Here is a 26,626-nt window from a genome sequence, read left to right as displayed (position 1 = left end):
CTGCTGTGTCTGCATCATTGAAATCAATTTATTATGGATCTGCTTGTTGATGATGCTTGTTGTTTAAAGGGGCCTAACATCTAAGGTCATCGGCCCTATTATGGTTCTACTAAGTTCCTAAAATGAACATATTCCATCAAAGTAGATTATTTTGTTTTTAAAAAGTAATTTCATTGTTTAATTTTTGTTACTTGGAATAGTATAAAAAAGATTACATTCTGCTGATAAAATAGATGTTTTTAGCACTAATTTCATGAGAAACAATATAAATCTTTTCTGTTCCTGTGTCTTTACAATCAAAACAAAGATAGTTCATAGTTACGATGTGTTAGTTTAATATGGCACATGATATACACAATCCTACCCCTGAGTATGTACCAACATCACATCCTACACCTTCACGTTTTGTACAAAAAAAAAAAAAAAAAAAAAAAAAAAAAATTATCAAAGTAGATGTAGGATTTAGCTTTTTATAACATTCACAGAAAGTCTTAATCAGCAATCCATTAACTAAACTTTGGCATTGCAAATTAATTTTTATTTAATACAACTCACAAGCCTTCCAACTGCTGGCTCCATTTCTTTATGCCAGTATTCAAAAAAGGTAAGTATGTGCTGATAGATAGAGAACATACTCATAGTATAATTATTTAATAATTAACCTATTAAAAAATGTCATAAAAGTATTGAATAAACAAACCTCTTTAAGATGGACTGTGCCAGCACTAGAATCTATTTCTTTCATCACTTGTGAACTTGATACAACCGATGTCCTGAAATATGAAGGAACGATTAAAAAAAAACTAGTGATTTAATATGATGTCAGTTGACAATCTTCACTGACTCACCATTGTCAACAAGGTATGTAGAAAACTTTCTTTCCACTTCCAGAAAATTTTGTGAATGTTGGAACTCTATAAACTAACTAGAAAAAATAAGGCCAGAACTGTTAAATTTGTAGCCCCCTTCAAATCAAAGTTTCAGGAACCATCCAGAATGTCAGCCATGGGATCCATTTTTACTAGGAATCCAAATCATAGGGACATAAATTTTACACCTTAAAAATCCCACATGCATAGCAAAAGGAGTATCACCAGACTATCATACCTCCTAGATGCAGTAATTAGGCCATAATAGTGGGATGATGGCACCATCAATTTCCAGTAACCGATAAAATTTCCCACACGATAATACAAGCAATTTTGAAATCAAAGAGGGCAGTTGCATGTAAAATGTCAAAACAGAGAACAAGTTGTTGTTAACACGTTGAAGACAATGTCATCCCTCGTGAGATCACAGACGCTCATGATTCTCAACTTCAAGCTATCGCACAAAACTACTGCAATCATCTGATGTTGCACTGTATTGTGTGTTCTCTTAAAGTGTTCCTAGAGTGCAGTGCGGTGCCCTTTCCCTTCTCTGCTCAACAGACGATGGAACTCCACTGATATTTGTCACCCCATTTATGGACCCATCAGAATTCAATTATTAGTGGCAAGGAAAATAATGTGAATTGGAGTCTTATTATTGCTTTATTGCAACATGCCATTGTTACATCACTTCGGAAAGTATTATAATAGACCTGCGGTGCTCCATTGTCCATGGCTCACTCGGCACAGATATACATGGGACTTAAAATCAATTCTTATCACACTCCAAGGAATGAATAGCACGTAAACAAACCTTTCAACACAGACGACAGTGTGCCACAACAAGGAAGAAAAATATGCCCTACTGCCAACCTAATAATTGTATGTCATCCCAATAGGAGAACACACAAATGGTAACTCTGAAGATAAGATTACATCTCTGGTTATCACCTAGGAATGAAAATACACACATTCCTAGCCCATTACAACCTGAAATATGTATATTGTATTTCTGCAGTTTACCAGTGAAAAGTAACTATTCACCTCTATGTTATTATGTTAAACACCCCACTCTGTCAACACACAGCATCATGAGTAGTGAGAAAGGAATAAAGAATGGTTTGGTTGTACCAGGGAATAAAGCTGCAGTATCATGCTAATATTCTGGTGACCAATAAACAGTACACTGCAATAGTGAGTGGAAGTATCTAGCAGGGCATTCAATTCATAGTGGAAGCCTGAACACAAGTGATTTAGATTAACTGTTCTCAATTGGTGTAATCAAATTGTGATTCTCTACTGGAAACCTAATTTTTTGATTGTGAAAGCTTAGGCAGACATTTTAGTAAGTAGAGATACTTATCTCCCCTAGTGCACTGTCACTGCACTGTGATACAAAGGAGGCTTGCAGCTGTGTCTCAACGTCTAGGTGGCCCCGTCCCATTCCTTCAGAATGGGGGATGAAAATATTTATAGATAGATAGTGTCTCCTCAACTCAACTTTTTTTTTTTTTAGTTAACCATACCATACCTTCCCCTTCAAAGCTCTCTGTCCCCTCTTCCTCATATCCCCTATTGTAAATGACATCCTCCAATCCTCCTCCCTCCCCTTAGATTATACAGATATGCAGATGATATGGCAATTCTCACCCCTGCAACCAACAACTGTTCCCTTCAATCATGCCTCCAACCCTATCTCCACCAGCTTGAGCAATGGCTAAACATTTGGCAAGTTAAAAATAATGTGAGTAAAACACAATTCATAATTTTTTTAAACCATAAATGTAGATACCACCCTTCTAACCAAATTTACCTTGCACTTAATAAACAATTCCTTATAGAAACCTCTACGCTCACTCAACTGAGTATCATGTTTCAAAACAATTTATGATGGATGGTTACGAAAATGTTGCAAACTTTGGGCCGGGAAGACTTGGGAATATGGAGACAAGCTGCTCAACTAAGCAGTATGTCCCAAGTTGTCAGTAGAGAGACAGCATGGAATGACTTTAGAAGACGAATAAGCTTGCGTGGAGTTTTTAAAGGTAAGAAATAATAATATTGGTTTATGTCCCACTAACCTTACAGTTTTCGGAGATGCCAAGGTGATGAAAGTTTGTCCCGCAGGAGTTCTTTTACGTGCCAGTAAATCTAATGACATGAGGCAGACATATTTGAGCACCTTCAAATACCACCGGGCTGAGCCAGGAGGTAAGAAAGATTATAATATGAAGATAAGATTGGAATTGAAGATGGTAAATTGGTGCAAATATTCATTTATTGTTAGAGGAATTATGGATTGGAATAATTTATCAAGAGAAATGTTTAATAAATTTTGAAGTTCATTGAAATCATTTAAGAATGATAAACAATTGATAGGGAATCTGCCACCTGGGCAACAGCCCTAACTGCAGATCGATGATGACTGACGATTGACCGAATGTATATTTCGATAAAGTTTATAAAATGGAATACCATACGTTTCACCTCCTCCACTGATTGGTAGGTGAAATCTGGTCACTCCAAGCCTCCCAAGTTATTAACGCTTCATTGTTCAACCTATCATTACCATACCTCCCTATCCTGCATCTCTACCTATCGCATCCACTACCTCGAAGTTCTGAAACTTCACAGCCACATCATATGACTTGCCTACCAATTTCGACGAGAAACAAGAATGGATTTAAAGTTAAAAACTTCATGATCGTTCCGTATTGAATAGAGAAATAAGAAGATGTACAATATTAGAAGGATCCACCTTTCAATACTTCGTTGTAAGTTGAACTAAAAAGAAGTCACAACTTGTTTATTGGGACCGGTTTCGACACATTACAAGTGTCATCATCAGCCAAATAGTAAAGTAGGGCAAGATATAAAGATCTTAAAACAACTAATACATTGAACACAGGCAAAAAATTAACATTGATTCATATCATAGCAATTCAGTTAATGTCCAAAACACAATGATCGCAGTCAAGAGAGTAAACAGAACATCATTGTCTTGCGCCGAAAACAAATATAGTTGAAGTTCACAAGCAGGTCAAGTATGCACTTATGTAGAGTCGTTGCTAGACAGGTCTTGTAGGCATTTGTTTCTCAGGCCGAAGAGTAAAAGGTGACGTAATTGAAGTCTTAGGAAAACAATGTAGGATTTAATTTCGTCAAATTCAAAGTAGATATATAAGTTTGAGAATCATTTAAAACATTAAAAAGAATAAAACCAAATAAAAATATATTAAAAATAGGAAGAAATAATAAAAGAAAATTGGAATGTGAAGTTCAACTCGAAACAACTTGCCGTAGTAATTGATAGATGAATGGGAGACGATAAAGAAAAGGTTGGGGAACGTTTATTAGAGGGTGGTGGTGGTGGTGGTGATTATTGCTATTAGAGGAAGTACAAATGGGTACATATCTTCTATATAACACTAAACCGAGGAAAAAAGAGGAAGAGGTCCGACACTTCGAAAAATGAAGATATCGGTAAAGGGAGACAAGGGCCACGAAGGGCGTGAAAATGAAAGACTCCCTAGCCCTCGCAAACCTAATAGCGTCGGGGTCAGAAAAGAACAAGAGTTGACCAAGGGAGGTCGGACAGGATAGATGAAAGTGAGGAGCCTGGCACAAGTAAGTGGAAGCAATGCCAGGACTCAGCTAAGGGCCCCGTGGTCGCCAACCCAGTATTAATATCAAAAAATTATTTCCTATTATTGAAAATAATTTAAACACATATAGTTCCTTAAGCAAACTTGAAATTAATGATTTTATGACCATCTTAAAATTAGTAGTTACTAACAACTTCTTCATCTTTGACAATATAATTTATCAACAAGATGGTTTGGCTATGGGTTCTCCAGCCTCAGGGATCCTAGCAGAAATATACCTAGACTTTTTAGAACATAATTTCATTGATAACAATGACGACTTTAAACATGTATTATTTTGGGCTAGATATGTAGATGACACTTTTGTGATACTGGATGATAGAGTTATCAATGCAGCTTCTACTCTTAATAGCCTCAATAAAATTGATCCGCATATTAAATTCACTCTTGAAACAGAACAAAACAAATCAATTAATTTTCTAGACATAACAATAAGCAGATTACCTTCCTCATTATCATATACGATTTATAGAAAACCCACACATACAGCTAATACCATAAAACATGACTCTTTTCACCCACAGTCACATAAACGTGCCTCATACAACAGTATGGTTAACCGTGCCTTCAAAATTCCGCTATCAAAAGATAACTTAAATAAGGAACTAAACATCATCCGCTCCATTGCCAAATTTAATGGTTATAATACATATTTTATTGAACAAATCATTAACAAATTTAGACACCGCCCTAACACAACACTCTTAAAAGATATTCCTAAACCAGCTGCTTACACCACATTCACTTTCAATACAAATACCTACAGTATAGCTAATGTCTTCAAAAAACATAATACCATGATTTCTTTTCGAACTAATAATAGAAACCTTGAATTATTACATAACTCCAACTCCATAAATAGAACAAGTGTCTTTTCTAAATCAGGCGTATATCGTTTTAAGTGCCACAACTGTAATTCTTCTTACATAGGTCAAACTGGTCGTAACTTCAAAATTAGGTACCTTGAACATGTTAATGCAATTAAGCACAACAGATTTTCGGCAGTGGGACAACACATACATGACACAAAACATGTTTTCACTACAATAAACCAGGATATTGAAATTCTCAGCACTCTGAATAAAGGCCCTCTCCTAGACATCACTGAAAACTGTTTTATACACCTTGACCAGTTTTTCAATCCAAATCTTAATCTGAATGATATTTCTGAGAAGCCCAATGCCCTTTTCGATTTTCTCATCTCCATTTTAAATAACCTGAAGTCAACAAGTAAGAGATCAATCTTTCACAATTTACACAATACCCTCTCATGCCACTTCCCCCTTCCGCAACACCCCCTTGATCCTCCTTAGTTTTCCCCCCCACACCCCCTTCTCTTCCTTTCCCCTCCCACCCTCTAAGCCCCAGGGGCACTGAACTTCGGAGCGTGGGTTGGCAACCACGGGGCCCTTAGCTGAGTCCTGGCATTGCTTCCACTTACTTGTGCCAGGCTCCTCACTTTCATCTATCCTGTCCGACCTCCCTTGGTCAACTCTTGTTCTTTTCCGACCCCGATGCTATTAGGTTTCCCAGGGCTAGGGAGTCTTTCATTTTCACGCCCTTCGTGGCCCTTGTCTTCCTTTGGCCGATATCTTCATTTTTCGAAATATCGGATCCCTTCCATTTTTCCTTTCCTTCCCACTCTCTAACACCCCAGGGGCTCTGAACTTCGGAGCGTGGGTTGGTGACCACGGGGCCCTTAGCTGAGTCCTGGCATTGCTTCCACTTACTTGTGCCAGGCTCCTCACTTTCATCTATCCTGTCCGACCTCCCTTGGTCAACTCTTGTTCTTTTCCAACCCCGACGCTATTAGGTTTGCGAGGGCTAGGGAGTCTCATTTTCACGCCCTTCGTGGCCCTTGTCTCCCTTTACCGATATCTTCATTTTTCGAAGTGTCGGACCTCTTCCTCTTTTTTCCTCGGTTTAGTGTTATATAGAAGATATGTACCCATTTGTACTTCCTCTAATAGCAATAATCACCATCACCACCACCACCACCCTCTAATAAACGTTCCCCAACCTTTTCTTTATCGTCTCCCATTCATCTATCAATTACTACGGCAAGTTGTTTCGAGTTGAACTTCACATTCCAATTTTCTTTTATTATTTCTTCCTATTTTTAATATATTTTTATTTGGCTTTATTCTTTTTAATGTTTTAAATTATTCTCAAACTTATATATCTACTTTGAATTTGACGAAATTAAATCCTACACTGTTTTCCTAAGACTTCAATTACGTCACCTTTTACTCTTCGGCCTGAGAAACAAATGCCTACAAGACCTGTCTAGCAACGACTCTACATAAGTGCATACTTGACCTGCTTGTGAACTTCAACTATATTTGTTTTCGGCGCAAGACAATGATGTTCTGTTTACTCTCTTGACTGCGATCATTGTGTTTTGGACATTAACTGAATTGCTATGATATGAATCAATGTTAATTTTTTGCCTGTGTTCAATGTATTAGTTGTTTTAAGATCTTTATATCTTGCCCTACTTTACTATTTGGCTGATGATGACACTTGTAATGTGTCGAAACCGGTCCCAATAAACAAGTTGTGACTTCTTTTTAGTTCAACTTACAACGAAGTATTGAAAGGTGGATCCTTCTAATATTAAACAAGAATGGAGACTATTAAAGACTTCTGCACTTTCCCAACAACCCTCTCCCACCTTCATTCTATTCATCTTCACTGTTTCCAGAACACTGTTTCCCGAAATACTGTGCAACCTTTCAAAGAAATCGACCTGTCCCTGCTCACTCCTTGCCAACATCCACCACAAACTACCTTTTCCCAACTCCAGCCTCTGACCCTAGAAAACAACAAACACTTCAAGTAACATCAGGACACTGCAGATGGCACGCGCTTGGGCAAAGACTTCATTCTGTAGCTTACAACCATGGCGACACACAACATAGAGATTTACAGCAATAACCGGAACATCAATTAATGTTAGAAATTTTCTGTTTTTGTTAGTGGTTTAACGTTGCACTAACGCATCAAAGGTTTTCAGTGACGTAAGGATAGGAAAGGGCTAGGACCTGGACAGTAATGGTCGTGGCCTCAATTGCGGTACAGCCCCAGCATTAGCCTGGTGTGAAAATGGGAAAACACGGAAATCAGTCTTCAGGGCTGCCGACGGTGGGATTAAACCTGCCACCTCCCAAACGCAAGGTCACAGCTGTGTGACTAACCATGTGGCCAATTCACTCAGTTTCTTTTAATCTCATGTTCATATGTCTTATTTTATTTCATACACATTAGTCATTCATCTCTGTAACTGTGTGTTTTAATAATGTTATTTGCTTTACGTCCCACTAACTACTTTTACGGTTTTCGGAGATGCCGAGGTGCCAGAATTTCGTCCTGCAGGAGTTCTTTTATATGTCTGTGAATCTACTGACATGAGGCTGACGTATATGAGCACCTTCATATACCACCAGACTGAACCAGGGTCAAACCTGCTAAGTCAAACCGACTGAGCCACTCAGCCTGGCAACTATGTGTTTTAGCTATAATATTAAATAGTATAATTGTTTCATTTTTACATACCCACATCAACAACAGAACAGTAACTAACCAATGTAATTTTATCTAATAAGCACCTGTATTAAGAAAATTACTTTTACTTGAAGATGAAGATATGAAAAACAGTGACGATGAATTTTATACAAGAAGTATCCTTTATAGTTATTTTTCACAAGGAAAATTTATATTTATTGTTATGTCTTCTTTTTCACTATGAACATATATAACAATTCTGTAAATAATCTATGTACATAAAATCTGGATTAATAAATGAGGAATGACAGGGTGAAACCTAAGTGGGTGTGATGTGGGTCCTGCATTGAGTGATGCCTTGCTAAGGAAAAACCCCTATGCCAGACCCTCGAAAAATTTACAGGACATGTGATACTAGTTCAATAAAATAAAATTTTGAACAAAAATTTACCAAAATCTATGACCACAAAGTCCCCTGTTAGACTAGTCCCAATTTTCCAACAAGCAAAATGAAAAACACTTAGAACAAGTAGTGCCTCAACAGTACACCAGTCAGCATCTTGGGAGAGGTGTGGCATTCCAACTGATGAGCACACTGCTACACCAGGGTAAAACACTAGTTCTTAAGATTGAGAAGCCTGAACACTATCAATTTTGCCAGGTAAGGTAAGTTCGTAAGAGCACAGTTCAACACTGATAATTTTACAAAGACAAATGCCTCTAAAGCCAAAAAAATCTCACAAATTATACGAGATCCATAACAAAGGAGATCAAAGCTTGGGAGGAGAAAAAAAGAAAGAATTCAAGTCTAAAACAGCAGGTAGGCACAGACCTGGCAAACAACTGACAGTCTGCATAGCACCATTATGATCAATCAGGGATATGTACAGAAGAAAACGCCGAGTGGAGTGGCCCCGCATGTTAACTCTTTATAGCTAAGGAGTCAAGTTCTGCATTTGGGAGAAGGGGGGTTCAAACCTTACTGTTGGCTGACCTGAGAGTTTTATTGTTTTGTTTCTTCCCACTTCCAGACAGATGTCACGACAGTTCCTATTCACGGGCCATAGCTAATTCCTTCCAACTAGTTACCTAATTTCATTCATTCCTCATCATTCACTTCACTTTCATTCGCTCCTCAACTGAGACTGGCATCACAAAGGGCATCTGGCTGTAAAAACATGCCGTATAATTTCATCTCCCCTCATCCCTACCCCGTATCAGGAAACGGGACTGAGGGGTTGACATGCTTGTAAGAGAGAAAGTAAATTGGATGACAAACAGGATGGGACTGCACGAGTCATAAACGATTGGAGTTCAAGAAAGAGTTGAAAAGGATGAAGTATTATGGGTATCAGTTTTCCCAGTAAAAGTCTTGGCAAGTGTTGCAGAAAGGAGTGCAAATTCTGGTACAGAATAAAATAAATATAAACCAGAGCAAGATAGGACCATAAATGGGGTTCTCATGATCATATCTTTTGCATGTTTCAAATAACTGAGAATTGCTACTAGAGGGAAATGTTTCATGTAGAAAGGATGCACAATAGGGAACCAACTGGAAAGACATAAAATGACACAATAAGATTCAGTTGGTAAGAAATCTTGTAAGTAGTTTGACTAATTTGATGACATGGTTGTTAAAATACAGCAGTGTCAAAAACTTGCAGTCTACTATTTTGGAACTTTAGTATTCTTTAAAGGAAGTTTACACATATAATTTTCCTAATATATCTAAGACTTGTCATACAGGAGTGAAAGTTCTTGGTATCCTGCACATAAGCATGAGGTAATGGACATAAAAGTACCAAGAACACCTGTTGATACAAACAGGTGAGGAAAAATGGCAAAATAATATTTGTGGTGAAGAAATAATGCCAAAGTTAGGAATGAACATGCAGAATGAAATTATATAAATATATTTTGCTTATTGCATCACGAATTTTCGCTATTACCACTTAGTACGATCACATTTCTTCCAGCCTTGAAAATGTTAGTCAACCCTTGTGAATGAAATGTGAATTTGAAGACAAATAAGAGCCCTCACCACAGGAGGCAGGTCAGGGCAAGTTGCATCTTTGGGGAGCAAGCTGTTAGCCTCAAAGAAGTTTACTTTTGCTTGCCCGTTAGCAGATAGATTGTTGAATGACCCAACGAACCTGTTAGTGCTTGTATTTCGTATTCCACGAAGAAATTTATTCTCTGTCCAGTTATACAGTGCAGGGTAGTTAACATTTAGATTAGGAATGTAATCGTGCAAAGTTTAGCAGCGTGGGGCATATTTGTCTTGTGAAAAGCCTGTAGTCTAGCTGCCTGCTGTTCAGCCCTGACAGATTGTGATATAAAGAAAAGAGAGAGGATAGAACAGTGTTGCTAACCTGTGGTGATTCGAAACTACAGATATCAGCCGATAGATGTCAGGAGTGTATACATAGGGCCCTTAGTTGGACTAAACAAAGGGATTTGGAAAACAAATAATTATTTTGCTCCTAAGCACAATTTTCATAGTGATGATCTTTTCAGGAGTTTGTTGACATTGTGAATGTTTGGGTTTTAGCTTGCGTAAACATTATGTCTCAAAAATATATATGTGAAATAGAGTCATAATTACTAAACAGTATTGATGAATACTCAGAAATGAGCTAAAATGGGTAGAAAAGTAAAATTAATGCAAGCGAGTGAGAGAATAACACAAGTGACAGGGTAGATTCAGACACACGATGAGTACCTAGATATTACTGGTAGGATTAATCACCAGAATCGGACAAAATTAGAGAAACAGTGATGAGGAAAGCATGGAATGGTACAAGATCACAAATCAAGATCCAGAACCACAAACAATTCTAGATTACAACATGAATATGAGTTTCAGTTTGCTTTGCATTTTGATACATATACTGTCTGTGCATATCTCTTAGCGAATTTGTCATTTTCAATAATTATACTGTAATATTAGTGATAATGAATTATGAAGTAGGGAAGAAAGTTAATTACAACTGGGTGTTGACAATTAAAGAAATGTCACAAAAATTAATTACACACACAAGCGAAATCTTAATCCACTTGACAAGGGTTAAATCTAATTGCAAGAAGTGCACAAAATTATATCTTCTGAACTATATCTGAAATCATCAAGCTGAGAGTTAAGCACTAAGTTCCAGGTCTCCCTCTACCTACTTCACCCTCCGCAGCTGAGACCCTGACCCCATTTAAGAATTTTTTTAATAACGAACCAAAATCCTATTAAATCAAACCCTTTAAATAACAATTCTATACCAAGGAAAACAAAATTAATGTTGTTATCAAACATTAGAATAAAGTTCAAGAGCACAGATTATAAATGCAGAAGTAATCAATATTAATGAAAATCTTACATTTTAGCTAAATTATACGTTTTGGTTCTGAAGTCTTCAATGTATCTTAGCTCAAAAGCAAGGTAGCTCAATTACTTTTCAAGACACAAGTGTCAACCATACCTTCACTTAACAAAACAGTGAACACTGAAGTCGCCCTTCCTTTGTCTTGGCTTAGAAAATTTCGAAAATAATATGAGACGATTTGGTTCAAGAAGAGCAGTTCATATTTATGTGGACTATTTCACAGTCCACATGAGTGTCTCTCGAAAAGACCTCTCAGTTGATCCTTAGAAAGCCAAAAAATCCCTCAGACTACAGACCCATCTCTTGTTTCATTCCATGTACCACATTTTGCTCTTTTAAATATATATTTACAGGTTTAAAAAATGTGCTCGATGGTGATAAAGCTGATCAAACTTAACTTGAAAGCAGTCCACAAATATCAACAATATTATCTCATCATATAATACCATTTTGATAAGAACGCAGTGGATATTTATAAAGCAAAATCAAGAAACTTCTCCTGTGGATGTTGTCTCTAGAACAACACTTGAAGAAATACATAATGAAAATTTTTTTACAATATCATGCCATCTAACAGACTTCCATCAGCACATACTTCCATTTTGAACACTGTTTCACATAGTTAGTACTCTTCAACACTGACTTCATAGAGTAGTAGTAACCGTGTAACTATATGTATGTACAATACTATACAAATATAACAATTTTTTTTACATTTCATTAGAACAGTTTTTTAAAATATATCCTTAAAACACAAAGAAAGAAAATATAATTGCTGAGGTACTGGTTCACACCCATCAAAAAACTTACAGCTTCTGACTTGAATCTTGTTTGTTCCACAGATGTAGTAAACGCAGAACTCCTCGAGAACAGCCTATTCACTCTGGCTATATAATAATTTTTAAGGGCACACGTCATGTAAAAAAAACAAAAAAAAAACATGAGAAAGAAAGAGAAACAGAGAGATCCAATCACAGATTTTTTACTCTCTTCCTTTCCCTATTCAGAAGTTCACACTAGCATTCTTGTGTGGCTAGTCGCAACATTTTTATTGCTGAACTGTGTGCACTAGCTTTGCTGGCTCACATCACTCCACCAACAGCAACATAATCAGTATGCTGTTTAACACAGACTTTAACAACTGAAGAACACAAAGGTAACATTCATTCTGTCTTCTGTTGGCAGTACAGTTCCTTAAGGGACTTCAATTCATCTATCAATGCTTTATTCTGATTTTCCAATACAGCCACACGATTCTCCAAACACTTGATGTACTCCTTCTTCTTTCTACGGCACTCTCGAGCAGCTTCCCTGGAAACAAACATAGCATCAACCCTAATTGGGGTGGGAGAGCATTAGAGACATTGTTAAAGGGAACTCTAATTCCTACACATGCTACACATTATCCCCAAGTTACAGAATGGAAGACCTTACAGCACTTTAATCAATGTTCCTTTAATATCTTGAGTGTCACAGTGGACACCAGTGATTTATTTTTGGATTTTTTGCTAAGCCACAATGGCTGGCTACAAACTGAAAATATATGAACTTGACAAAAGTGAATGCAATTGGACTAGGCAAGACTGACTGAATGGATGGCTATATTTCTAGAAAATAGAACTCATACAATTAGAGTAGGTGAAGTATTATCTGATCCTGTAAATCAATAAGAGGGGAATTCCTCAAGGCACTATTATTAGACCTCTATATTTTATTTACTTATGGTTAAAGAACTGTGGTTGATGTTATACTGTATGGAATAATAAACATATTACAAGATTGTCAGCAACTGCAAAAAGACCTCAACATTGTTGTGAAATGGACAATAGGCAGTGGTATGATGAATGAGGTGAAAAGTAAAGTTGTTTCAGAAAGTGGAAAAGTCTTCTCAGTTTTATTTACTATGTTAATGGGGTGAAAGTTCCTCATGGGGATCATTGTAAGTATTCGTGCCTAGATGTTGATAGAAGGAAAATTCTTCACTGGGGTAATCACATAAACAGGATTGTAAATAAAGGTTACAGATCTCTTCACATGGTTATGAGGATATTTAGGGATTGTAGTAATGATGTAATGGAGGCAGCATGTAAGCCTCTAGTAAAATCATGATTAGAGTATGGTTCATTTGTATGGGACCCTCACCAGGATTACTTAATTCGAGAACTGAAAAAAAAAAAAAAAAAAAAAAAAAAAAAAAAAAAAAAAAAAAAAAAAATCCAGTGAAAAGCAGCTCGGTTTGTACAGGATGATTTTTTACAAAAGAGTAGTGTTACAAAAATGTTGCAATGTTAGGGCTGGGAAGACTTAGGAGAAAGGAGATGAGCTGTTTGACTAAGTGGCAAGTTATTACAAGTAATGAATTTCATCTTGGTCCGTGGTGGAATTATTATATATAATAAATTCTAACTTGTAAGTTGCATTCAGACCTTGCTGACACACACAGATATAACACTAGGAGAAGTTCCACCTTTCCACCACTTTAAAATCTTACGATTTTTCTTAGATTAAAATAACATTAATTTATTTTAAAATTAGTCTCATGAATACAATGGAGAACATATTTATTTTCCTGGACAAGTTCTGTAATAATAAACATAATCTGAATGACAACATATAAAATAGGAATCCTTTATTTGATTCAGTACCTCCCTTATTAAACTTACTCAGCGTCAATAACAAAATAGGTTACAGAAGGAAGAATTTTCCCCCCAGACAGAATATTTCTCATCCACCTCTTCTGCAGTTGTTGTTCCCCCTCCCTCCACCATGCATTCAGACCTTGCTGACACACACATATATAACACTAGGAGAAAAGCAGCTTTGAGCGCAGTAGGAGGCCTGGTGTGAGTCAGCCGTGAGAGGTGTCAGGTGGTGAGTAAACCCAAGGTCTTATTAAACATGACAACCAGATCCTTTTTGTTATCGAACTTCAAGATTTCGTTCTTTCCAGATTTCGACGGAACACCACCATATGGAGTTGCTTTCCATCTCGAACACAATCAGTCCATTTCATCTGACAATAAAATTCCCCTTTCCATTCACATCACGTGTTGAATATCACAAAAATTTGCATAGTTGTACACTGTTGTCTGATTTATTTATCAAGAAACTTGAAGATCCCTTTACCTTGGGATAATTTTCCAAGTAATATTTTACGTATAACGCATCTTTCATATCAAGAGATGTCAAATAGTGACAATGAAGAAAAAACCAAAGACTTCAGATATTTAGACCTTTCATCTTGTCAAGGACAAGTTGTTTTTAATATGAGCGATTAATTGTGTTTTTCTTATGTAACCTGTGCTTTTGTGCATATTTTAACTGTAAATCAAGATCACGGCTGAAGATTTTTTTCTATGAAAAACAAAACATGTATAGACTAATTTTAAAATAAATTAATGTTATTTTAATCTAAGAAAAATCATAAGACTTTGAAGTGGTGGAAATGTGGAACTTCTCAAACTTACAAATTGGAATTCATTATATATAAGCAGTAAGATCCGAGCTGTTAGTGGATAGGCGTGGAATTATAAAGTAAGTTTGAATGGTGGTTTTTAAAGCAGGAAAGATCACAATATGAAGATAAAGTTGGAGTTCAAGAGGACAAATTGGCAGAAAATATTTGTTTATAGGAAGAGGCAGTCAGGATTGGAGTAATTTACCAAGGGAGATGTTTGTTAAATTTCTGAATTCTTTGAAATTATTTCAGAAAAGACAAGGCAAACAACTGATAGGGAATACACTACCTGGGCGGCTGCCCTAAATGTAGATCAGTGTTGACTGATTGATTGACTGATTGATTGGTTGATTGATTGAAGAGAGAGGAAGCACTGCTGGAGCAATTCATTAAGATCAGTTCTAATTTTCAAGTATTAAAAGGGTATGAACAGAATTTAAACATATATGTTTTACATTTCTAATAATTTTCATCAATTTATAGCATGTTTAAATAAATTATAAGTGTGATTGTATAGAAATTGATGATATTCTTTCAAGAACAAAACATGTAATTCTGTTTTCAATTAACTGTATCTTTTTCAGCTATAATCTGTTAATACATTTTCTCTCTTTTTCAGGTATTTCTAAATTTATGTTATGCTGAATTAGTTTTCGACAGACTGAAGAACCTCACAGTTATAAATTAAATAAGTCAAAACTGAAGAAAAATGATTTTCACTATAACAAAAAAAAATTCTCAATATCACAATATCATCAGACAAAAATGATGGTAGGAAATGTGAATCTGCATCAAAATTATCACAGTCACTACAACTTGACTACCGCTTCTCATCAGTAAACCATGAAATGTTATGAACGGTACACACTAAAATACAGGGTCTCTCATATAAACTATGACCGTCGAAGCGGCATTTTTACTCTCCGATAGGTAAGTTGCAGTATGGGAGGCGCACGCATTGTTCATGAATTCCATTGTTGGATGTGCTTGTGAACGGTTGGCTGTTCAGAGAGCTCTTGCATTATTGTAGTGATAAAGTAGTTTAAAACCTATTGAAATAGCTTAATTTTGTGTGTTTGTGATTCATTTAGTGCTATTTATATATGGTGTTTAGTGATTGTTGGTAGAAATTGGGAGTAGTGATATTTATTTAAATTTCATAAAAAGTAATTCAGTTGGTCTTCAGTAAATTACATTTTCTAGGTTAAGTAGGCTAGCTAGGTGTACCTTGTTTCGAATTTAGGTTTAGGAAATATTTTAGGTAATAATATTAACTTTTAAAATATTTGTAAATATCTGTAGGTTTGTTGGTATAATACTTACAAAGGCAGATTATCATAAGGAATAGTACCGTAACTTCCACCGCAACATTTCCGGTATTTCGTATAGACATAAATATCCGTTCAAACTATCGCGAAGGTAATAATTTACTAAATTAAAAAGCACAATACGCCTGTAAACTTAGTTTTAAAAAGAAGTTAAAGAGATTGCACGGTAATTTCACTGGATAATTATGGTACTTAACAGTTTTTGGATTGTTGATGATTACTGATACCGTACATTCCGATGAGATCAAAGAGTACGAGCTACAGGCACATGGTACTTGTGTAAACAAATACAAAATAGATGTATGAACGAAGGTGAAAAGTACAGTACTAATTAAATTCCTATAGGGCCTATCATAATAATATTGCAGTTCAAGCCCTCAGCATAGTTTTGACAGAAATTATTGAAGACAACCTCTTATTTTTCGGCATTTAAGGACACTTATATTCTCCGTCCCGCATAGTAGGGAAAATAATAGTAATCCATCAGCGGTAAAATTCATATAACCATATTTCAATTTAGAATTGTGGTGCAGATACGGTATATTTAGACAGTACAGTATCTTACCTGCTATATTTGTATGTATCTTTGTGTGTGTATCTATTAGAGCACAGTACTAATAATAATCTGCCCAAGCATTTAGCTTTGTTGGTAATCTTTGAGTACATTAGTTCGTGCAAATTTCAATCTTGCAATTTCAATTTCTGTTTGTGCTTAGTAGTGACATACGGTACAGGTATTGTAATTAGCATATGTCTGAACGTAGTTTAAAATTATTGTAGTGTACTGTACAGTAGTATACGAGTAATATCTTATTAGAAATAGGCTGTAAAATTTTTGTGTAGTATAGTAGAGGTATCTGTACAAACTCTCTTACTAAAATTCTGTTGTTGTAATTAGGACAGGCTTAACTGCAGTATAGAATTGTGTAATTTTTGTGTAATCCTTTCGGTATTCAGTAATTAACAGTAAATTTTATCTGCTAGGGTGTTGTAGGATAAAGAAAGAATACGACTAAGTAGTATTGTAGTGTAGTAGTATATTAATTACCTAATTGTCGTGTGATCTTTGAGTACTAACCTAGACAATATTTCTTTTTGTTCATTTTTATTTGCACAAAACAAGTTATTTTATTTTTCCTTTTCTTTTCATTTTTTCCGTAAAGAATGGCTAAAGGATGCAAGTGTAGGAACTGTGGGTGTGGCGAGGCATTGAGGGGTATGAGGGAGGAGATGGCAAGCTAATATAAGTACCAACATAGTTGGGGATGTTTGGGATCTGGTAAATGCAGCATGGGTGAAGTTTAAGAGAGCGGAGATTGTTATCAGTGGAATACTGTATAGGAGGGATACTGACTGGAGGATGATTGGGAATTTAAATGAGACTATGGAATGGGTATGTGGGAAACGGGGAGTGAAATTTCTAGATCCTAATGGGTGGGTAGGAGATAGGGATCTGCACTCAGATGGCCTTCACTTTAATCGCAATGGTGCGTATAAGTTAGGAAATTTGTTTATAAGGGTAACAGGGAGGTACACTCGGCGAAATGGTGTTGTCTAGGGAGTGGTGATGAGGGTACAGAGAGAGATCTGGAAGTCAAGTAGGGATGACATAAAAATGTTAGTGTTGAACTGTAGAAGTATTATAAAGAAAGAAATAGAATTAAGTAACTTAATAGATATACAGTGAAACTCTGTTAAGAAGTTTTTCAAGGGACTGCAAAAATAAAAACTTCTTAAGCAGGAAACATCTTAAAAGGGGTAATGCCCAAAAACTTATTCTGTACTTTGAAATACATGTGAAACACACAGCCAACAGATTTCCTTGTTTGTGAACAATACCAAAATAGGCCGATATATAAGAGCTGCTAACAGAAAGCCACAGTATAAAAATTCGATTATCATGACAATATTTTTAGAGATAAAGTAAAATAATTGAACATACCGTGTTATAAATTAATGAATGTAAGTTTTCGTGGCTCATTGTATTAACATAAAGAAATAAAGAAATGAACTGGATTAAAGCCACTATATATATATTTATTAATAATAAAGCCAAGCTTCGGCCAAATTGCATTGGCCTTCATCAGGGCAAAAAGAAAAAAAAGTATTCCTTCCTTACGTGGCAGGTATAACTGACAGAATAGGGCGCATTCTTAAGAAGTACAATATAATTCCAGTTTTCACCGCAGACCGGAAGCTCAAGTCCCTGTTTCGACCAATCAGAGAGAAGCCACGTCTTGAAACACCGGGCGTATATGAAATTCCATGTGGTTGTGGTTGTTCATATGTTGGCATGACGAAAAGGCTTGTTAGCACCAGGGTGAAAGAGCTCATCAGATCGGTAAAGAATGTCGCTCTTTCATCCTCCATGGAGAACGCTATAAGCCAGTCTGCCATAGCAGAACATTTCTACAGTACAGACCATGAAATCCTCTTTGACCTGGCGAAGGTCATCGTGCCTGTAAAAGACTTCTATGCTCGTCTTGTGAAGGAAGCCATAGAAATAGAGCTGCGCCCAAATAACATCAACAGGGAAGACGGCTTCAAGTTATCAAATACATGGAGACCTGTACTGCAGAAATACACGCATAACACCACCATGGCACAGCGGGACGCATTCGAACTGTCGGCAAAGGGCGGTGCATGAGCAACTTCCCTCCCAACCACCACAGCACAGCGCCACGATCCTTGAGTCCAGTTAGTGGGGGTAGGCCGTGGATAGTACGGGCATGACTTCACATGCCCTGATGAAGGCCAATGCAATTTGGCCGAAAGCTTGGCTTTATTATTTATATATATATATATATATATATATATATATATAGTGGCTTTAATCCAGTTCATTTCTTTGTTAATACCGTATTATAAATATATTTGATAAGAGAAGGGAACATATTCAGTTATATAGAAACGTTGCAAGGTTTGCTTATTTTAGCAGGCAGAACAATTTCCTTCCACGTTTCCCTTTCCTCCGCACTTACACTCTCTGCTTCGCAACAAATTGTTTTGTAAACGATGCCGGCTCGATTTTTAAAGCGGTCCAGCCACCCGTTTGACGCTGTCAAAGGTACCCTTAATTTGCATGTGGCTTTCTCCTGCACAATAGTCCTACTGAAAGGTATGTTAAAACTTCGCTGCTGTTTAAACCATATTAGCAGAGCTTGTTCTATTTCATCGTACTTTTCAGATTTAACTTCCTTACAATTTGCTTAAGTATTCCCTGCAGAAGCAGAGATCTCTTCTTTCTTCGCTATAATACCGTTGAAAGTAGACGGCGGCATCCCCAGCTCCTTTGCCAAAGCAACACGGGAAAGTGTAGATGACTCCACTTTGTCTTTTATTGTTAGTGCCTGTCGCTTGATCTCTTTCCTCTGAGTTCCGCTCATTTTCACTTAAAAAGTGTGTACGTTGATATTACAAGTACAAGTAACTTCACCGACTCCTATTCATACTGATTACGACGCTACACTATGCTTGGCAATCCATAGCTTAGGCTTACAAGATGTGTACTACAGTTTGTTAGCATGTGCTTTCTATCTTCCTCACACCCCTGACACCTACTTCAAATGGGCAATCTAGCAACTTATTCTTAGAACCTAGGCCTAAATCGCCTCTGCATTCCTACTGGTTGTCACGGCAACGGGCGTAGATTCTGGCGTTTCACAAGTACCGCATGTCCAAGCCAGTATTGAGTTTATTTTCCCGCTTCAATCTTCTTCATGCTATGGGTAATGAAGAAAAGAAACACAGGTTCGAAGTTGCAGAAATGAGTGCATGGAACATTAACTGGGGTATTACGTGGGAGTGATAAAGGTGCAGTAGCAACGCTAGCACAGCTAAACGTAAACAGTTTCTTTCCCCGCGAGAATTTTATTTCATGTCTCCTCATACCTTGTGCTACATTCTAATAATGTGATGTAATAATTACGAGTGACACGATAATACAATGTTTAGCTCATATAAAGGTAAAGTTAAAAATAACTTTCAATTTTATGCCAACACGTGGTATTGCAATGCCTCTGTGTGCCTCCTACTAATACCCAGTTGGCTATCAACATTCATTCAACTTCGTAAACAATCGGGATCTTTCGGCCGGCTGTGGCGCCATGTGTATCAGCTGGCTGTTGCCAAGTCAGCTGTTTCCTGCATAGATTCGGGAAGTTCTTTTTATTCACCTCACTAATAATGGAAACGGAAAATCTTATCAGTTTAGTTCAAAAACGTAATTTCCTCTACGGCAAGACCCATAAGTATTATTGCAACAACAACGTAAGAGAGAATGCCTGAAAGGAATAAGCAAGGGAATGAAAAATCAAACAGGTTAGAATATACAATTTTGTGGTAGATTAACAGTAATGTTGTGGACAAATACACTTTACTGTTTTTAATTAATGTTTAGGCCACCTCGATTAATGACTTCACCCTGTCGCGGCCCACAAAGTACTGCATTAAAGTTTTATCAAACCATCCATTGCGTGCTTTGTTTCCCACGTAGAATCCCGTTTGATTCTGTTCCGCTAGATGGAACGGTGGAGTGGAAATTTCGACTGATGGGTTTGATTCGTTCCCACAAGGTGAGAGTGAGAATCTGCTGTCTGTGTTGTCATAGCGTGACGTCATGTGGCCTTGGCAGGCCCGCACATGAGTCGCGACACCAGACACACACCGCAAGCGCGCAAACGGTCTAACACAGGGTGCAACTTGCGCAGAGACTGGAGGGTTCTAACCCTGGGCTGCTTTGAGCGGACGTTTTTCTATCTCAAGGGGCTCTAAAATCTGAACTGTTTAACCGGGAAATATATTTACAACAGAACACTTTAAACGGGAAAAATATACATATATCTTAATGCAACTGATCAAGGGACCAAGAATATCACACTTCTTAGGCGGGAAAACTTATTATGCGGGAACTTCTTAACCGAGTTTCACTGTATATTTACCAGATATTGTAATAGGAGTGAATCATGGCTGAGAAATGGTACAATGGATGCAGAAATTTTCTCACGGAACTGAAGTGTGTATCGTAGAGATAGGATAGGAATGGTGGGAGGGGGAGTATTCATTCTGGTGAAAGAAGAATTTGTAAGCTACGAAAACGATAAAGATGAGAAACATGAAATTCTAGGTGTAAGACTCATTTCTAAAGATAATAGGCAACTTGATGTCTTTGGAGTGTACAGACCGGGAAAGGGTAGTGCTGACACGGATTCAGAATTATTTGATACGATAATCAGCTAGTGGGAAACGACACGGAAAGGAATGTGATTGTAGCGGGAGATCTTAATTTACCAAATGTCAATTGAGAAGGAAATGCGAACGACAGGAAGCATGACCAACAAATGGCAAATAAGCTAATATGGGAAGGACAGCTGATTCAGAAAGTGACGGAACCAACTAGAGGGAAAAATATCCTGGACGTGGTGCTGATAAAACCAGATGAGCTCTATAGAGAAACCGAAGTAAAAGATGGTACTTGTGATCAAGAAGCTGTTTTTTTTGTCATAGTTAAAAACAAATGTGATAGAAAGGAAGGTTTTAAAAGTAGGACTATTAGGCAGTACCATATGGCTGATAAAGAAGGCATGAGGCAGTTTAAAAAAAGTAATTATGATCGGTGGAAAACGGTAAATAAGAATGTAAACAGACTCTGGGATGGGTTTATAAAGCAATTGTTGAAGAATGAGAAAACAGTTTTGTACCTTTAAAGGTGGTAAGGAATGGTAAGGACCCACCTTATTATAATAGAGAAATAAAGAGACTAAGAAGGAGGTGCAGATTGGAAAGAAATAAGAGTTAGAAATAGCTTTGGAAGTAAGGAGAAACTGAAGGAACTTACTAGGAAATTGAATCTAGCAAAGAAGGCAGGTAAGGATAACATGATGGCAAGCATAATTGGTAGTCATACCAATTTTAGTGAAAAATGGAAGGGTGTGTATAGGTATTTTAAGGGAGAAACAGGTTCCAAGAAGGACATTCCAGGAATAATTAATGAACAAGGAGAGTGTGTATGTGAGGATCTTCAAAAGGCAGAAGTATTCAGACAGCAGCATTAAAGATTGTTGGTTACAAGGAAAATGTCCAGATAGAGGAGGTGACTAATGCTAAAGAAGTATTAAAATTTACATATGATAACAATGATATTTACAATAAGATACAAAAGTTGAAAACTAGAAAAGGGGCTTGAATTGATAAGATTTCTGGAGATATACAAAAGACAATGGGTTGGGATATAGTACCATATCTGAAGTACTTATTTGATTATTGTTTGGTTGAAGGAGCTATACCAAATGAATGGAGAGTTGCTATAGTAGCCCCTGTATATAAAGGAAAGGGTGATAGACATAAAGCTGAAAATTACAGGCCAGTAAGTTTGACATGCGTTGCATGTAAGCTTTGGGAAGGCATTCTTTCTGATTAAATTAGGCATGTTTGCAAAATTAATAACTGGTTTGATAGAAGGCAATTCGGTTTTAGGAAAGATTATTCCAATGAAGCTCAACTTGTAGGATTCCAGCAAGATATAGCAGATATTTTGTATTCTGGAGGTCAAATGGACTGTATCACGATTGACCTGCCTAAAGCATTTGATACGGTGGATCATGGGAGACTACTGGCAAAAATGAGTGCAATTGGACTAGACAAAAGAGTGACTGAATGGGTTGCTATATTTCTAGAAAAGAGATCTCAGAGAATTAGAGTAGGCGAAGCTTTATCTGACCCTGTAATAATTAAGAGGGGAATTCCTCAAGGCAGTATTACTGGACCTTTATGTTTTCTTATATACATAAATGATTTGAGTAAAGGAGTGGAGTCAGAGGTAAGGCTTTCTGCGGATGATGTTATTCTCTACAGAGTAATAAATAAGTTACAAGATTGTGAGCAACTGCAAAATGACCTTGATTATGTTGCGAGATGGACAGTAGGCAATGGTACGATGATAAACGGGTTAAAAGTCAGGTTGTGAGTTTGATAAATAGGAAAAGTCCTCCGAGTCTTAATTACTGCGTTGATGGGGTGAAAGTTCCTTTTGAGGACCATTGCGAGTATCTGGGTGTTAATATAAAGAAAGATTTTTTTTTTTTAATTTAAAAAAAAATCACATAAATGGGATCATAAATACAGGATACAGATCTCTGCACATGGTTATGAGGGTGTTTAGGGGTTGTAGTAAGGATGTAAAGGAGAGGGCTTATAAGTCTCTGGTAAGACCCCAACTAGAGTATGGTTCCAGTGTATGGGACCCTCACCAGGATTACTTTATTAAAGAACTGGAAAAAATCCAAAGGAAAGCAGCTCGATTTGTTCTGGGCGATTTCCAACAAAAGAGTAGCGTTACAAAAATGTTGCAAAGTTTGGGCTGGGAAGAACTGGGAGAAAGGAGATGAGCTGCTCGACTGAGTGGTATGTAAAATATATAGGAAAATATTTAAAATTTATTTCCACCTATTCAATACAATATAAGATGTTGACATTTAAGTCAAAACATTTTTCAAATGTGAGACATGTTTTGCCTCTTACTGTGAGGCATCTTCAGTCACTAATCAAAACCTTATTACTTTTGTCAGACAACATTTCAAACATTCTACAGCTATTATAAAAATGTTCATAAAACAACTAAGAATCATTCTCATCATATTAATAAAGTTTTTCTCTTCATTTCAGAACCAACCAATGAACAACATTATTTCAACAGCCCCATTAAACTCCCACAACATTCGTCAATAATATAAAAATTTCCAATATCAACATTTTGAAAATGTATTGTCAATCTGTTAAGAAAACAACAGCCATTCAACCTTCATGTTAAAATCCTACCAACGTAGAGAATAACAGCTCATCATCTCTACAAACTTACTCAGATGAATCAAAATAAATTTAAGCCAACTATAAACTACTTGACAGCATATGTGTATACTAACATGTTATTTTACCTATACTTCAAACTCTGACTACGGCTTTAAGCCATCAACTGTCACTTATGATACCTCCATTTTTAAGTGTACCATCTAAGAATCTACTATTTTAATATCATTTAAATGTACTGTATATCTTAATTGAAATGATTTTATATGCTTTCCACTATGTATTTAAAACCTAATATTGACTAAGGCTTCAAGCCGTCATCCGTACTACTGTCCCATCTAATGTCGTCCTATTCATCAAGTGTACTACACATTGTTCATCATTATATTAGATTCTTAGTTGTTTTATGAACATTTTTATAATAGCTGTAGAATGTTTGAAATGTTGTCTGACAAAAGTAATAAGGTTTTGATTAGTGACTGAAGATGCCTCACAGTAAGAGGCGAAACATGTCTCACATTTGAAAAATGTTTTGACTTAAATGTCAACATCTTATATTGTATTGAATAGGTGGAAATAAATTTTAAATATTTTCCTATATATTTTACGAAACTTTCAATACGGACAAAAAATTATTTTCATCACTTGTAATGAGTGGTATGTTCCAAGCTGTCAGCGAAGAAATGGCGTGGAATTACATTAGTAGATGAATAAGTTTGAGTGGAGTCTTTAAAAGTAGGAAAGATCACAATATGAAGATAAAGTTGGAATACAAGAGGACAAATTGGAGCAAATATTCATTTATAGGAAGGGGAGTTAGAGACTGGAATAACTTACCAAGGGAGATGTTCAATAAATTTCCAATGTCATTGAAATCATTTAAGAAAAGGTTAGGAAAACAACAGATAGGGAATCTGCCACCTGGGCGACTGCCCTAAATGCAGATCAGTATTGACTGATTGATTCTTGACCTTGCAAGCAGCTTGCACGTGTTTGACCTGGCAAGCATCAGTGACCAGTCTGAATCTCAGCTGTTAACGTGGTGAGACAGTTATCATTGCAACACTATTTTCATATGTAAAACTTCTGGTTTCATCTTAATGGTTGTGTGAACAGTCATCTCTCTCGCTATTGGTGTGCAGAAAATCCAAATGGCGTTTATGAAGTCCCTCATCATGATAGGAATATTGGTGTTTGGTGTTGTGTCGACGCAAGACGAATAACTGGGTTTCCCCCCACCCAAGACGACAGTGAATGCAGAGAGGTACCACAAGATGACATTTTAATGCCATTCTTCCATCAGTTAATGGAAGAAGAAAAATCGCATAGGTGGTTTCAACAAGATTTAACCTCTGCTCATACAGCGGAAGATTCCCTTCCTACAATCTCGGAAGTGTTTGCAGACATAGTGATCAGTGCTGGTATATTTCCCCCCTCGTTCTCCAAATCTAACAGTTTGTGATTTTTACTTGTGAGTTAAACTGAAAGAAGAAGTGTATCAAACAAATCCTCACACATTGGAGGAACTAAAGGAAAATATTTCACATGAAATCAGAAACATTACAGTGGCAGAACTCACTCGTGTCAGCCAGAATGTGGTTACCAGACATAATGCCAGTATAACCTATGAGGGACGACACTTCCAGCATCTTTCATACAGTAAGATTTCAGATAAGATCGTATACATGCTTAAAGCAGGGCAGCCGCACACGATATAAGTTCAGCTGAGGCAGCTGCTGTAGCGCAGAGTACAAACACCATACGTTCAGTCTTAGTTTATATGAGAGACCCTGTATATCCTTGATAGAGGCAGAGACTGTATGCACAAACTGAATTATACATAAATACCTCTCAGTTGTCGCAACATGAATTCACAAGTCTCCCTCCTCGCTCCACAGTATAACACAACACTTCCATTACCGCCATGCACATTCAGCCCAACAGGCCACAGCAGAAATCTGTGTCTGCCTTACTTATTTTTGTTTCTGATGTTAATTTTTACTTTTGAATTAAACAGACGGTAGAATTTTGCTACTGAAACGCCAGAGAGTAAACAAAGTTTTTGCCCACAGAGCAAAATTTCAAAAGTTTTGTTTGGTGTTCAACACATTAAGTCAAGAAGCAATGCAGTAAGGAAATAGAAGGTAGAAAAATATTTTGAATATAAGTTAAAACAATCAATAAAAGCTACCTAATCTTCCCATAAGTTCTCTCTTTAGCTTGCTGAAGTACCCATAATAAAAATGTTGGGTTGGCACCAATGCAGTGTATTTGCAACAAAGCAGCAATTCCCGGTAAGAAAGGAGTTGTTGAAGATCTGATGTTGCAAGGTCAATATGGAAGGGGGAGAGAAAGAGTGTTGCAGTGCTGTGGTAGCATGATGCAAGTATGATAAGACTCCAGTGGAGATTCTTAACTTGTTAGAACTAATGCAAATAATAAGCAAATTTTGTACTGAATCTTTAAACCATATGAGACTTCCTCTGTTGTTGATGGGGCTGCACGTTGTTCACCACACGAAACCAGGATACCAGCAGCCATCACAGCCGTCACCAAGAGAATTTGAAGAGATCTGCTTCACAAGCAAAGAACCACTGTATGAGAAATAAAAAACCTGACACAAATG

The 26,626-nt window shown here is 36.8% G+C and overlaps 1 protein-coding gene across 5 annotated transcripts in view; it reads right to left on the bottom strand.

The window, feature by feature from the left end:
* Nucleotides 1–11,474: 11,474 nt before the first annotated feature.
* The window catches only part of CrebB (Cyclic-AMP response element binding protein B), a 285,479-nt gene continuing 270,327 nt past the window's right edge, over nt 11,475–26,626 (bottom strand). For all 5 annotated transcript variants that reach the window (XM_067141949.2, XM_067141951.2, XM_067141950.2 and 2 more), the window contains one exon: nt 11,475–12,723. In XM_067141949.2, the coding sequence (XP_066998050.1) occupies nt 12,576–12,723 (148 nt within the window). In that variant the 3' untranslated portion in view covers nt 11,475–12,575. The remainder of the gene's footprint in view (nt 12,724–26,626) is intronic.

The sequence above is a fragment of the Anabrus simplex genome, chromosome 2, assembly GCF_040414725.1.
Source record: "Anabrus simplex isolate iqAnaSimp1 chromosome 2, ASM4041472v1, whole genome shotgun sequence".
Taxonomy (NCBI): domain Eukaryota; kingdom Metazoa; phylum Arthropoda; class Insecta; order Orthoptera; family Tettigoniidae; genus Anabrus; species Anabrus simplex.
Note: the sequence above shows the minus strand (reverse complement) of the source record. Positions and strands in the feature narration are given on the sequence as shown.